This window comes from Heptranchias perlo, chromosome 5 (assembly GCF_035084215.1).
Source record: "Heptranchias perlo isolate sHepPer1 chromosome 5, sHepPer1.hap1, whole genome shotgun sequence".
Classification (NCBI taxonomy): domain Eukaryota; kingdom Metazoa; phylum Chordata; class Chondrichthyes; order Hexanchiformes; family Hexanchidae; genus Heptranchias; species Heptranchias perlo.
In genome coordinates, this window is record NC_090329.1 from 94,662,726 (window position 1) to 94,678,569 (window position 15,844).

At 39.7% G+C, this 15,844-nt stretch overlaps 1 protein-coding gene across 5 annotated transcripts in view; it reads left to right on the forward strand.

Annotated features, from left to right (window-relative positions):
* Positions 1-5,137, forward strand: part of ahi1 (Abelson helper integration site 1) — a 344,784-nt gene extending 339,647 nt beyond the window's left edge. For all 5 annotated transcript variants that reach the window (XM_067984827.1, XM_067984826.1, XM_067984829.1 and 2 more), the window contains one exon: positions 3,761-5,137. In XM_067984827.1, the coding sequence (XP_067840928.1) occupies positions 3,761-3,950 (190 nt within the window). In that variant the 3' untranslated portion in view covers positions 3,951-5,137. The remainder of the gene's footprint in view (positions 1-3,760) is intronic.
* Positions 5,138-15,844: the final 10,707 nt, after the last annotated feature.

Consider the following 15,844-nt stretch of genomic DNA (forward strand, 5'->3'; position numbering starts at 1 on the left):
TAATACACTTAGGGAGGGCAAACAATAAAAGGAATATGCAGAAAATGGGAATATATTGAGAGGGGTGGAGGAAGTGAGAGACCTTGGAGTCCATGTGCACAGGTCCCTGAAGGTGGCAGTACAGGTAGATAAGATTGTGAAGAAGGCATATGGAATGCTCTCTGTTATTAGCCAAGGTATAGAATACAAAAGCAGGGATGTAATGATGGAACTGTATAAAACTGGTAAGTCCACAGCTGGAGTATCGTGCGCAGTTCTGGTCACCACATTACAGGAAGGATGTAATTGCTCTGGAGAGAGTGCAGAGAAGATTTACAAGAATGTTGCCAGGGCTTGAAAATTGCAGCTACGAGGAGAAGTTGGATAGGCTGGGGTTGTTTTCCTTGGAGCAGAGGAGGCTGAGGGGAGACTTGATTGAGGTGTACAAAATTATGAGGGGCCGAGATAGAGTAGACAGGAAGTACCTGTTTCCCCTAGCGGAGAATTCAAGAACTAGAGGACATAGATTTAAGCTGATTGGCGTAAGGATTAGAGGGGACATGAGGAAAAACTTTTTTACCTAGAGAGGGGAGGGGGGGTTGTATGGAATTCGCTGCCCGAATTGGCAGTAGAGGCAAGGACCCTCAACTCTTTTAAAAAGTACCTGGACCTGCACCTAAAGTGCTGTAAGCTGCAGGGCTACGGACTGGGTGCTGGAAGGTGGGATTAGAATGGGCACCTGGTTGTTCTTCGAGCCGGTGTGGACACGATGGGCCGAATGGCCCCCTTCTGTGCTGTATCTTTTCTATGGTTCTATAGATTTAAGGTGATTGGCAAAAGAACCAAAGGTGACATGAGGAAAAGCTTTTTTACACAGCGAGTGGTTAGGATCTGGACTGCACTGCCCAAGGGGGTGGTGGAGGCAGATTCAATCATGGCCTTCAAAAGAGAACTGGATAAGTACTTGAAAGGAAAAAATTTGTAGGGCTACGGGGATAGGGCGGGGAAGTGGGACTAGCTGGATTGCTCTTGCATAGAGCCGGCACGGACTCGATGAGCCGAATGGCCTCCTTCCATGCTGTAACTTTACTAGAGGGAGAAAATAGAATATGAGAGTAAACTAACAAGAAATATAAAAACAGATTGTAAGAGCTTCGACAAGCATGTAAAAAGGAGGAGAGTAGCAAAAGTAAACATGGGTCCCTTAGAGGCTGAGACAGGAGAAATTCTAATGGGGAATAAGGAAATGGCAGAGTCGTTAAACAAATATTTTGTACCTGTCTTTACAGTAGAAGACTCAAAAAAAAAAATCAGAAATAGTGGGGAATCAAGGGTCTAATGGGAGTGAGGAACTTAAAGTAATTAATATCAGTAGAGAAAAAGTACTGGAGAAATTAACGGGACTAAAAGCAAACAAATCCCCTGGATCTGTGGCTTACATCCTGGGGTTCTAAGAGAGGTGGCTGCAGAGATAGTGGATGCATTGGTTGTGATCATCCAGAATTCCCTAGATTCTAGAACGGTTCCAGTGGATTGGAAGGTAGCAAATGTAACCCCGTTATTCAAGAAAGGAGGGAGAGAAAAAACAGGGATCTACAGTCCAGTTAGCCTGACATCAGTCGTCGGGAAAATGCTGGAAACCATTATTAAGGACATGGTAACAGGGCACTTAAAAAATCATAATATGATTAGGCAGAGTCAACATGGTTTTATGAAAGGAAATCGTGTTTGACAAATCTATTAAAATTTTTTGAGGATGTAACTAGCAGGGTAGATAAAGGGGAACCAGTGGATGTAGTATATTTGGATTTTCAAAAGGCATTCGATAAGGTGCCACATAAAAGGTTGTTACAGAAGATTAGGGCTCATGGGATTGGGGGTAACATAATAGCATGGATTATGGATTGGTTAATGCACAGAAAACAGAGAAAAGAAATGAACGGGTCATTTTCGGGTTAGCAGGTTGTAACCAGTGGGGTGCTGCAAGGATCAGTGCTTGGGACTCAGCTGTTTACAATCTGTATCAATGACTTAGATGAGGGGAGTCTGCAAAGGGATATAGACAGATTAAGTGAGTGGGCAAGAAGGTGGCAGATGGAGTATAATGTGGGGAAATGTGAGGTTATTCACTTTGGTAGGAAGAATAGAAAAACAGAATATTTTTTAAATGGTGATGTTCAAAGGGATTTGAGTGTCCTTGTACATAAAACACCGGAAAGTTAACATGCAGGTACAGCAAGCAATTAGGAAAGTAAATGGTATGTTGGCCTTTATTGCAAGGGGGTTGGAGTACAAGAATAAGGAAAACTTGTTGCAATTGTATAGGGCTTTGGTGAGACCACACCCCTAGAGTACTGAGTACAGTTTTGGTCTCCTTACCCAAGGAACGATATACGTGCCTTAGAGGCAGTGCAACGAAGGTTCACTAGATTGATTCCTGGGATGAGAGGGTTGTCCTATGAGAAGAGATTTAGTAGAACGGGCCTATACTCTCTGGAATTTAGAAGAATGAGAGATGATCTAATTGAAACATATAAGATTATGAGGGGGATTGACAGGGTAGCTGCTGAGAGGCTGTTTCCCCTGGCTGGAGAGTCTAGAACTAGGGGCATAGATCAGGATAAGGGGTCGGCCATTTAGGACTGAGATGAGGAGAAATTTATTCACTCTTTGGAATTCTTTATCCGAGAGGGTTGAGGATGCTCAGTCTTTGAGTATATTCAAGGCTGAGATCGATAAATTTTGGATTGTAAGGGAATCAAGGGATATTGGGACCGGACGGAAAGTGGAGTTGAGGTCAAAGATCAGCCATCATCTTATTGAATGGTGGTGCAGGCTCGAGGGGCCATATGGCTTACTCCTGCTCCCATTTCTTAAGTTCTTATGGTGGGAATCATGTCCATACTGCAGCATATTGAGTGCACCAATCATTCTGCCATCAACATTCTTAAACAAGTCAAGATTTTTTAAATATAACTTTTTTCACCTGCAATAACTTACACTAGTTACAAACTAGGTACAAAACAATGCTAACTTAAATCACATCAGTTGAAACTGAAGTTATTAAAGTTTTTCACTTTCCACTGACCGTGATAAAGCTACCTTGTGTACGTATAAAAAGATTAAATATAGCATTCAATAATTGTATAGTACCACTGATGTCCTGATGTTGTGCAACTGTTTGTTTTATTTAAACTTTTTGCACAATCCTGCATTAGTTAAACAGGTAGTATTGTACCTGAACAATTGAAGTGGTGTTTTGTGTGAGTTTCCTTTTTATGATGTCATTCATGTCCAAAAGGTTATGGGACGTGCTTTGTTCAGGTAAAATGTGCTGACTCTAATCCAGGCCCCACACTAAGCACACTTGTTATGAATCAGTGGATAACTGCAACACAAATGTCTGTTGGAAGAAATGTAAACTGTGCCCTACAGTGCACTATTTATGAGGCTAATATAGCCACCTCCGTGCTGCCCCAGTTCAAGATTAGCTAGAGCAACACGGTTCAGGGATAAACCAGGTATCTTTCTCATCTGTATCATTCAGTATCACACCATGAAGAATACTTTCCCACTAAGCCATGAGGGGGGTTGCCATTTACAGTGTTTAAATGATGGAAAGCTATGAAATATTGTACCGGAATCATGGGTGTTCCTATCTCCCTTAACACATTTTAATGTCCTTTGTGAAATCCTGTAGTACTACTCAAGCCCTATAGCCTAAATCTACAAACAAAACCTCAAGCATTAATAAATAATACTACGTTCCCTACTTTTCCAGAGCATTGCAGAAAAAAAAGAAGAAAGCAGCAGCAAAGCCAACGGACGTGACAACTTCTGAATCCAATTTAATGGTCACTGGAGGTGAGCCTAAAATTGATGCAAGGACCACAAGAAAGAAAAAAAAGAAGAAAGCTGTTAAAGACCACAGTACAAATGGAGAAACTAATGGTGCTTTTGAGCTGAACTAGAACAGCTCCCTAACAAATCTGATGGATCAATGAGACTCTCTCTGGTTGTAAAAATAATAATGTGAAAGGAAGCAATGGATCTGTCTATTACTTTTATACAGTAATATGCAAAAACTTTTTACAGCACAGAAAATGTTGACTGTTTTACAAATACAGCACTAGCTAAATAGGGGTGTTCTTTAAACAGTACAAAAAATTCTGAAGTAAATATTTTCTTATAATTATAGGACTATGAAGAAAATTTGAGCAACTCCGTACCAAAAAAAATTAGGTTTATTATGGGGAGGGTTGACTATTTTAATTGAAATAATTGAAGGAAAGCAACTTTACTGAATATTGTGTTTACATCAGCTGAGGTAAAGTTACTATCTGGGAACTAACTGTAGTATATTTAGATAAGCCTTTGTTACCAGAATAAGATTAATGTCTGTCTTATATGTATTATATTTAAATAAGCCTGTGTTATCAGAGCACGAATAATGTCTGACTTATTTTCATGTTTATTTCATCTTTTTGTTTGAAGTTAAATTAATTTGTTTTTTTCTATTGTTTGATGAAGATCTTCTTTGTGTTTGTATTTATATTCTAGTTCATTGTAATGCTGTAAACTCAATGGTTATGGTATAATTTATCTAAACAGTCTATAATAAAGAAGAGGGGAGAATAGGAACATCCATAATAGGACAAATTTCAAATCTGTCAAGTTTACTTTCAGCCCTCATTCTTTTAAAACTACTTCATATAAGATGAAGCTAATTTGTATTATTTCAATTAAAATGGCAATTTCAGTTTCTGGTTAGCCAAACCTATCTACATTTGAAAAAAAATCAATTATTCAAAATACGTGCAACCTACTTGAAATTTACTTTTTTTATAAGTGAAAGTTTACTTTTCAGAAGTTTGTCTTACATACTAGCAAGTAAAGATTTGCACCTTATTACATACTCACATTTTCAGAGCTATAATTTTTTACTTTGATGTAACTATTAGAAAAACAATACCATTTTAGCCTTAATCATCAAAGAATGCTGTCACATGTCACACTATTCAATTTATTTTAAACCCTTACTACATTTTGGGTCATTAATAGTTTTGTACTTGTAATTTTTGAGTGTGTCTTTTATGATTACCTTTTTCAGGAGGAAATGAACATGATTTAAGCAATAAATATTTTATTGTGAATCTGATCCTTTATTATTATTTTGCTTTGTGTCCAGTGGAAATCTAAAGTTGTTCTCCTTTTCTTAATTAAGACACCAAAACTGTGGGAAGAATTTCTAGAGTTGCCAGTGGAGATCACTCATTTTCTTTAAACATCAGTATCAAAACAGAATAAAATTAAGTATCATTTTATTATGTTTGCTATAGTGTTTACCAATAACAACTTGCATTTATATAGCAACTTTAATATAGGTAAACATCCCAAGGTGCTTCACAGATGCATAATCAAAAAAATGGACACTGAGCCAAAAAAGGAGCTATTAGGTGAGGTGATCAAAAACTATTATTTTTTGCTACAGTGTTAACATTTGCTACATTGTGAGTGCAACGGAGCACAGTGTGAACAGTTGAGAGTTTGGTGAGTGTGGGAGTTTACGGGTTAATCTCTTAAAATCTAGTGTAAATTGCTAGCAAATGTTTAAGTTCAATTGCTATTAACTGTTTAAGTTCAATTTTAAAGTTTAAATTTTTAAGTTTCTGTCAGGCTTAAGCAGAGACAAACAAGCAAGCTCTCCTACTGGAGAGTTGCTGTAGTTAGTTAATTGGTTAGCTAGATTAAACTGGTTCCTGAAACAGGAGCAGGCCTGACTCATCTGAGTCACAAACAGTAGAAATACAGAGCCCTATGAGGGCAACCGGAACTGAGTGCAACGGAGCACAGAGTGAACAGCTGAGAGTTTGGTGAGTGTGGGAGTTCGGTGAAGTGGGGGAAGGAGGTGCTGCTTTGCCTTGCTTTTACTAACTTTTTCCGCAGAGTGGCAGTGGACGCGAGCAGCAGAAGACTGAGAGTGGGGATAAAAGCAGCAGCAGACCTGCAACAAGAGAAAACTACTGTGCGATGTCACAGGTGAGGCAGGAGAATCTGAGAGTGGGAGGAAAGTCCAAGAGGTGAGCACAGTGTAAAAGGAGAGTCCGAGAACGGGAGGAGAGTCTGAGAGGTGAACGCAGTGTAAATCTAAGGCAAGTCATGGCAGCACAGCTTGCACCCGTGATATGCTCCTCCTGTACTATGTGGGAAATCATAGACACTCCTCGTGTCCCTGGTGACCATGTGTACTGGAAGTGTGTCCAGGTGCAGCTACTGGCTAACCGCATTTCGGAGTTGGAGCTGGAGCTGCGGGTGGATTCACTGTGGAGCACCCGCGATGCTGAGACTATCATGGATAGCATGTGGTCACACCGCAGGTAAAGATTATACAGGCAGAAAGGAAATGGGTGACTGCCAGGCAGAGTAAAAGGACTAGGCAGGTAGAGCAGGAGTCCCCTGAGGCCATCTCCCTCTCAAACAGATATACCGCTTTGGATACTGTTGGGGGAGATGGCTTATCAGGGGAAAGCAGCAAGAGCCAAGTTCGGGGCACCGCGGGTAGCTCTGCTGCACAGGAGGGGAGGAATAAGAGTGGCAGGGCTATAGTGATAGGGGATTCAATTTCCGCAGCCGCAAACGTGACTCCAGGATGGTATGTTGCCTTCCTGGTGCTAGGGTCAAGGATGTCACTGAGCGGCTGCAGGGCATTCTGGAGGGGGAGGGTGAACAGCCAGTAGTCATGGTCCATATCAGTACCAACGACATAGGTTTAAAAAAAAAGGGATGAGGTCCTGCAAGGTGAATTTAAGGAGTTAGGAGATAAATTAAAAAGCAGGACCTCAAAGGTAGTGATCTCCGGATTACTACCAGTGCCACGTGGTAGTGAGTATAGGAACAGGAGAATAGACCAGATGAATGCGTGGCTGCAGGAATGGTGTAGGAGGGAGGGATTTAGATTCCTGGGACATTGGGACCGGTTCTGGGGAAGGTGTCACCTGTACAAGCGGGACGGGTTACACCCGAGCAGGACCGATGTCCTCGCGGGGGTGTTTGCTAGTGCTGTTGAGGAAGGTTTAAACTAGAATGGCAGGGGGATGGGAACCTGAGCAGGGAGAAACAAGGATAGAAACAAAAGACAGAAAGGGAAGACGCAATAGTGGAAGGCAGAGAAAACAAGGGCGAAAAACAAATAGGGCCATAGTGCAAAATAATACTAAGATGACTAGCAATCTTAAAAATACAAGTCTAAAGGCATTGTGTCTTAATGCGCGGAGCATTCGCAATAAGGTAGATGAATTAACAGCGCAGATAGATATTAATCAGTATGATATAGTTGCGATTACGGAGACATGGCTGCAGGGTGACCAAGGATGGGAACTGAACATCCAGGGGTATTCAATATTTAGGAAGGACAGGCAAAAAGGGAAAGGAGGTGGTGTAGCATTGTTAGTAAAGGAGGAAATCAATGCAATAGTGAGGAAGGATATTGGCTCGGAAAATCACGATGTGGAATCTGTATGGGTGGAGCTAAGAAACACCAAGAGGCAGAAAACGTTGGTGGGGGTTGTCTATAGGCCCCCTATAGGCTCCACAGTAGTGGAGATGCGGGGGAGGGCATTAAACAGGAAATTAGAGACGCATGCAAGAAGGGTACAACTATAATCATGGGTGACTTTAATTTACATACAAATTGGTCAAACCAAATTAGCAATAATACTGTGGGGGAGGAATTCCTGGAGTGTGTACGTGATAGATTTCGAGACCAATATGTTGAGGAACCAACTAGAGAACAGGCGATCCTAGACTGGGTATTGTGCAATGAGAAAGGATTAATTAACAATCTTCTTGTGCAGGGTCCCTTAGGGAAGAGTGACCATAACATGATAGAATTCCTCATTAAGATAGAGAGTGAAGTAGTCGAATCCGAAACTAGGGTCCTGAATCTAAATAAAGGAAATTACGGAAGTAAGAGGTGTGAGTTGGCAAGGATAGATTGGGGAACTTTACTAAAAGGGATCACGGTGGATAGGCAATGGCTAATATTTAAAGAACGTGTGCAGGAATTACAACAATTATTCATTCCCGTCTGGCGCAAAAATCAAACAGGAAAGATGGCTCAACCATGGCTTACAAAAGAAATTAGGGATAGTATTAGATCCAAAGAGGAGACATATAAAATTGCCAGAAAAAGCAGCAAGCCTGAGGATTGGGAGCAGTTTAGAATTCAGCAAAGGAGGACAAAGAGATTGATTAAGAGGGGGAAAATAGAGTATGAGAGTAAACTAGCAGGGAACATAAAAACTGACTGTAAAAGCTTCTATAAATATGTCAAGAGAAAAAGATTAGTGAAGATAAATGTAGATCCCTTACAGTCAGAAATGGGGGAAATTATAATGGGGAACAAAGAAATGGCAGATCAATTGAACACATACTTTGGTCTGTGTTCACAAAGGAGGACACAAATAACCTCCCAGAAATGTTAGGGAACCAAAGGTCTAGTGAGAGGGAGGAACTGAAGGAAATCAGTATTAGTAAAAAAAATAGTGCTGGGGAAATTAATGGGGCTAAAGGCTGACAAATCCCCAGGGCCTGATAATCTACATCCCAGAGTACTAAAGGAAGTGGCCCTGGAAATAGTGGATGCATTGGTGATCATCTTCCAAAATTCTATAGACTCTGGAACAGTTCCTACAGATTGGCGGGTGGCAAATGTAACCCCACTATTTAAAAAATGAGGGAGAGAAAAAACAGGGAATTACAGACCAGTTTGCCTAACATCAGTAGTGGGGAAAATGCTAGAGTTTATTATAAAGGATGTGATAACAGAACACTTGGAAGGCATTAACGGGATAGGACAAAGTCATCATGGGTTTATGAAAGGGAAATCACGCTTAACAAATCTGCTGGAGTTTTTTGAGGAGGTAACTAGTAGAATAGATAGGGGAGAACCAGTGGATGTGGTGTACTTGGATTTTCAGAAGGCTTTTGATAAGGTCCCACACAAGAGGTTAGTGTGCAAAATTAAAGCACATGGGATTGGGGGGAATATACTGGCATGGATTGAGAATTGGTTGACAGACAGGAAACGGAGAGTAGGAATAAACGGGTCTTTTTCGGGGTGGCAGGCAATGACTAGTGGGGTACCGCAGGGATCAGTGCTTGGGCCCCAGCTATTCACAATATATATCAATGATTTGGATGAGAGAACTGAATGTAACATTTCCAAGTTTGCAGACAACACAAAGATGGGGTGGAATGTGAGCTGTGAGGAGGATGCAAAGAGGCTCCAATGTGATTTAGACAAGTTGAGTGAGTGGGCAAGAACATGGCAGATGCAGTATAACGTGGGTAAATGTGAGGTTATCCACTTTGGTTGTAAAAACAGAAAGGCAGATTATTATCTGAATGGTGATAGATTGGGAAAAGGGGAGGTGCAACGAGACCTGAGTGTCCTTGTACACCAGTCGCTGAAAGCGAGCATTCAGGTGCAGCAAGCAGTTAGGAAGGCGAATGGTATGTTGGCGCTCATTGCAAAAGGATTTGAGTACAGGAGCAGGGATGTCTTACTGCAGTTGTACAGGGCCTTGATGAGACCACATCTGGAGTATTGTGTGCAGTTTTGGTCTCCTTATCTGAGGAAGGATGTCCTTGCCATGGATGGAGTGCAACGAAGGTTTACCAGACTGATTCCTGGGATGGCAGGACTGACATATGAGGAGAGATTGGGTCGACTAGGCCTATATTCACTAGAATTTAGATGAATGAGAGGTGATCTCATCGAAACATATAAAATTCTAACAGGACCAGACAGACTAGATGCAGGGAGGATGTTCCCGATGGATGGGGAATCCATAACCAGGGGTCACAGTCTCAGGATACGGGGTATGCCATTTAGAACCGAATGAGGAGAAATTTCTTCACTCAGAGGGTGGTGAACCTGTGGAATTCTCTACCACAGAAGGCAGTGGAGGCCAAGTCATTAAATATATTCAAGAAGGAGATAGATATATTTCTTAATGCTAAAGGGATCAAGGGATATGGGGAAACAGGGTACTGAGTTAGATGATCAGCCATGATCATTTTGAATGGCGAAGCAGGCCCGAAGGGCCGAATAGCCTACTCTTGCTCCTATTTTCTATGATTCTATAACAAAACAAATATTATTGTCTTTCTTTTCATAACTTGTCCACGCTCTTGAAAACCATTCCTAAATCTTTGTTAGAAACTTTCTATGTGAGTGAAAGAGCTTGATTCCATCCAGGTTGCTTCATTATCTGACCATAACCAGCTAAAATATGTTGTCCAAACATATTTTCCCCTCCACTTATATTCTTAATATGTTATGTTGATATGGTATTCGATGGATGTTCTTGAATCCCAGGACATTTATTCCTGCATTCTATCTTCTATAGTTATAATGCTCCCTTCTTATGGGCATGTGTAAGCATTGTTTCAGTTATTCAGCCATATGTATAGAACATTATTGCAATTTACTTGAGTTTTTTATGTTTGAATTTTACAATTTTATTAATGGCAGATTTTATCTAAAGTAGCTAAGCGAAAGGTGAAACCCAGTCATTGCAATAATGTAGCTATTGCTTATTCCATAATTTAAAATAACAGAATAACAGGTTGAATCTTTACTAATATATTGAGATGCCTTAGCATCCCTACTGACTACTCTTTATTTATATATCATTACTATACCCATGCACATGAATTTTCATTCCTCGGAAGCAGTTTTAAACTGGTTTAATATTATCTAAATTCCTTGATTGTTTTACAGTCTTTGCCTCAAATACAGTGTTTTTTATTTTGTGTAATATTTGGCAAGCACTGTTCTAGTAAACATTTTAGGGGGAAAATATGGGCAGTTTGCTTTTTCCCTGAATGTTCACTCTGCTAAATGACTATTAGTGAAAGAGTATTAAACAATGAGCGACGTAAGGATAGTGCAATGTGACTGACAGGTTATTACAAAGTTTTCTTTTGGCATAGTTTTATTGGGTCATATTATCATGTGTGCAAAGAATGGTTAATGGCGATATGTGAAAAGATGTACTCAAAATAATTTGTTACAGGACAGTTAGTTATTGCATCATTGCCTCATCATCTATATATCTTTGGTAAACTATTATGCAGAATTGTCCGGATAAACTCTGTAAGGCAGTGTCTTGCAGTGTTGCTGAAATTGTTTAAAAGATGGAGAAATTAATATGGGTGGATCACACCCAAGTTGGGAGTGATTATGAGAACACAAGAAGGCATGACAGATGAAAGTCCTTGCTGACAAGTGGCCTAAAACGGCAGACCAGCCATAATTGTTTCCTGGTTAATTGAATGTCAGGATCACTTAGAGTGAACAATGGTCCAACATAAGCATGCACAGACAGCAATGAAAAATGGCTGGGCTGTTGGCCTTTCTGCGGAGACTGGAGATGCAGAGTTACTAATGAGGTACTACATTCATTACTTCCTTCTGCTCTAATTCCTCAGGTGAATGGAGTATACTTTGTCCAAAGCAGGAATGAGAAAAAGCATAAGCACTTGTTTAATAAATACAAGGCTGTATATTTAGAAAGCATCTGAAATGTATGCTTACAGTTTTCCCCCTCCTTTTCATGCACTGTTACTATGATTATCCCAGTCCTACAGGGTTTAGGTTTTAAATCAGATGCTAGTTCCGTTCTTTGTAATTTGTTTGATAAAATTTAGAGTGACAGTGTTTATCACAAAAGTTTTATATCTATAAAAATTAGTGAGCTCTTTAATCATTTAAAAATATGTTTGTTTACTGTTAGCCTTATTTTTTGTTCTACAGGAACAGAGAGACCTGAGGGTGCACATACACAAATCTTTGAAGGTTGCAGGACAAGTTGAGGAGGCTGTTAAAAAAGTATATGGGATCCTGGGCTTTATTAATAGAGGCATAGAGTACAAAGGCAAGGAAGTTATGTTAAACCTTTATAATTCACCGGTTAGGCCTCAGCTGGAGTATTGTGTTTAGTTCTGGGCATCACACTTTAGAAAGGATGACAAAGCCTTAGAGAGGGTGCAGAAGAGATTTACTAGAATGGTACCAGGGATGAGGGACTCAGTTATGTGGAGAGACTGGAGAAGCTGGGATTGTTGTCCTTAGAGAAGGTTAAGGGGAGATTTGGTAGAGGTGTTCAAAATCATGAACGGTTTGGACACAGTAAATAAGGAGAAACTGTTTCCAGCGGCAGAAGGGTCGGTAACCAGAGGACACAGATTTAAGGTGATTGTCAAAAGAACCGGAGGCGTCATGAGGAAACATTTTTTTAAGAAGCCAGTTATAATGATCTGGAATGCACTGCCTGAAAGTGTGGTGGAAGCAAATTCAATAGTAACTTTCGAAAGGGAATTGGATAAATACTTGAAAGGAAAAAATTACAGGGCTATGGGAAAAGATCAGGGGAATGGGACTAATTGGGTAGCTCTTTCAACGAGTCAGCACAGGCACGATGGGCTGAATGGCCTCCTCCTGTACTGTACCTACTATGATACTAATGAATAAATGTTCCATGTATTAAATCAATCTTTATCTTCATGACCAATATAGAAAATAATACTAAAAAACTATTTTGAGTTTTAAGGGTAACAGTAATTATGGTCAGCTGCTACATATCTGCTAGGGTATGTAATTTGTTGATGTTTGTGTCTTTCATGAATTTTGTATATGTTTAAAGACAAAAATTGGATTAACAATGCAGTTAATCTACCCTATTACTTTGTTTAACTCCATGCACACACACCATGTCAATCTTTACTTCTATCAACAAAATAACCACTGATATTTTGAGGCTAAGCCTCAGAACATTTCATTTAATTCCTGCTGAATTGTTTTCAAGACAGTGCACAGATAATCAAACTAAGCATTGCTAGTAGTTCAATTGAACTTTCTAATCTATATTACAAGGATCCATGCTTCGGTGCTAAAAAGAAGAGACTGCTAATTTGAAGATATTTGAGTATCAACCATACTGACCTTAAAAGCAAGGACTAGTTGACTTATTTCCCTCCAGTGGAGCTCTCCGAGTTTAGCGAATCCAAAGCAGAATTTAGAGATTTTAAAAAGGAGTAAGGAAATAAATATAATCATTAGTTCATCATTATCCATTTTAGTAAAGTGCACACTGTGTCTTGATTTCCAAGATTGAATCACTACTGCAGCCACCCTAAATAATACAGCTTTAACTTGATCTTAAGTGTTTAACTGCAGTGTAGTAACAATTAATTGTGATGCAAGATGTTTAATCTATGAAGTGCACGGATGTGAATGTTTGTTTTTGTTATTTAATGGTGTCTGTATTGTTACATAATTTACAAGGATGAGCTCATACACATTTTGGAATCACTTGCTAACTTCCTAACAGACACACTCCAACCTAACTTGAACTTGCCTTTTTTATTTTGTCTGCAAGTACTACAGAGTGCCTTGCACAGACCATTTTTCAGAGGGAGAATAATATGCCCCCTGGAGATTCTAAAGTGGAGCCTTGCACAGCGACAGGCAGACAACATGCTTGGCACATGTCAGCAGTCTCCATCTGGCATTGTGTAACTAAAATAATGGACTGCTCTTTCCTTAATTACAATGGAACAGCAAATCATGAAAATTAAAAAGCTTGCATCTGGAACACCACAATTCTTCATAGCATTCCATTGCAACGAATGACATTATATGTCATTACAATACCAATGAATTAGCTACTACTGACCCTATCTAAAACTGGAAATTAACAGTGCATTTTAATTGGAAATGGACACAGGTCTGTGGGAAGGTGTTGGTATTTTGCTTGAGAACAATGATTTAAATGCAGTATGCCATACATGGGAAATATTGTAGAATGCATTGTTGCACAGTTGTTAACCACTTGGTGATTTTGATGTTCACAAATATAGAAATGGGGAAACTAAGCTCAATAGAATGTGACATGAAATACTTGGAGCCAGGCCATTTTCGCAACATCCTGCAATTAATTTTTATATGACAGGTCAGGCAAACTGAAACACCCAGTTTGGTTCGTTCTGAATACATAGTTATGTGGTTGCTACAATGCTGGCCAATAGAATGTTTTTTTTAACTTTATAAGGAGATATAACAGAAGCTCAGGAGGAAATTTACAGTGAAAGTACTGTACTAGTTTGAAACTAACTAGACAATGGTGTAATGTGGGTTGAATGTAAAGCCATTATTTTTCTTTTGCCTGTCAATAACACACATTTACTGAGCTCAATTGCAAGATTATGTATGTAGCACCAAACTGATGCACACTAAAAAGGAAGCATGAAATACAAATTCTGTTTGCTTGGTAGATTACAGTTGTCATAGAATGGCACTTTCAGTCTGTTGGGACTGGGTCTAGGATAGAATATAAACAAGGGGATGCAATGCACCTGTGTTTTAAACCCACACTGGTAAGTTATTTCCTTAGCAGATAGAAATTATGCTCGACCAGATGATTAGAATTTCTGGATGCAGATGTTCGAGGAATTACTTTAGTACTTTTAACATTTTCAAATGCATGACCTGTTTCCGCTTCAACTCCCAAGGGGTCAGCCACACATTGAGGCACACTGCACTAAACCTAGATTGCTGAAGACTGTTCACAGTTCGGAACAGTCAACAATTCAAAAGTTATTTTTTGCAAAAATATATTTGACCGTTCCACTCCATTGTCTGAAGTGTGTGAGGCAAATAGCTGCACCAGCTTTCATTTAAATTTTAAAGCCTATTAACAAAATCTGACTGATGATTTCAATTTTTTGTAAAACGTTTTGTAGCTTAAAGGTGGCAGCTGTTTGCTTTATCTATCAATTCCTTTTAATTATCTTCCTGAACAAGTTCGGAGTTACGCAAGACAAGCTAACTTTTATTTATGCAAAGCCTGGCAAGAGGATTGTACCAGGAGTTGTTTGTTTCAAAGTGCTTCCCTTTTTTTAAAGTTTGTTCACCAGGGCTGTGGCAAGATGATCATTACATTTAGTAAGAAGCTGGTTAGGGAGAAGGAATAAAGTCTCATTACAATTAAGATTACTTAGAAAAAAAATTGTAGCTTGTTGAGGAAAGTTCATCACCTTTTGGCAGAGTAGTTTCTCAGGCAATCTAGCACTGATAGAACTGCACTGCCTCAAGTGAACTGTCTATCAAACTTGAGTGAATTTTGTCACTTTTTTCCTCCCTTGTTCCCCCGTATTGTTGAGATCCTTCAAGCAACTAGTCTCTCAATTGTAACATCAAGGTTACATTTAACATTAAAGTGTCATGAAAATTCTGGTACTATTTTTGCACAATTGCCAACTTCTCTAGTAGCCTCTCCTATCCCACGTGATAATAACAAATATTTGTTTCTACTATTTTTTTTCCTTCAAGCATCTGACTCTTGCTAGGCATGATTCCATGGGCATTGGCAATCAACCAATACTTCACCCAAAAGACTGTTCTTTATGTTGGTTATGGCAGGCTACTCAACAGTGGACAGCATCACAGGCAAGCTTGATCCTGTTCTCACCTGACATCCACACGCACAAACACGTATGCCATCAATTTCTCTGGAGGTTTTCCCGATCGTCCGCTGTAACTTCAGCCAAAGATCTGCGGAAACCCCGGACAATCCATGTAAATGGCATTTACACCATTTCTGTGGGGTTTCCGTGGATCTTCCACCGAAGTTACTGTGGACAATTGGAAGAAGATCCGTGGGAATTCTATCCCATATGCACTTTCCAGTGGGGAATCACTGAATTTCAGGAACAGGAATCATGGCAGATTTTTCCTCTTTCCTAGGAGCACTGAGGTCAATTGTAGCATATTATTGAGATCAGCTAATTCAGTACTTAC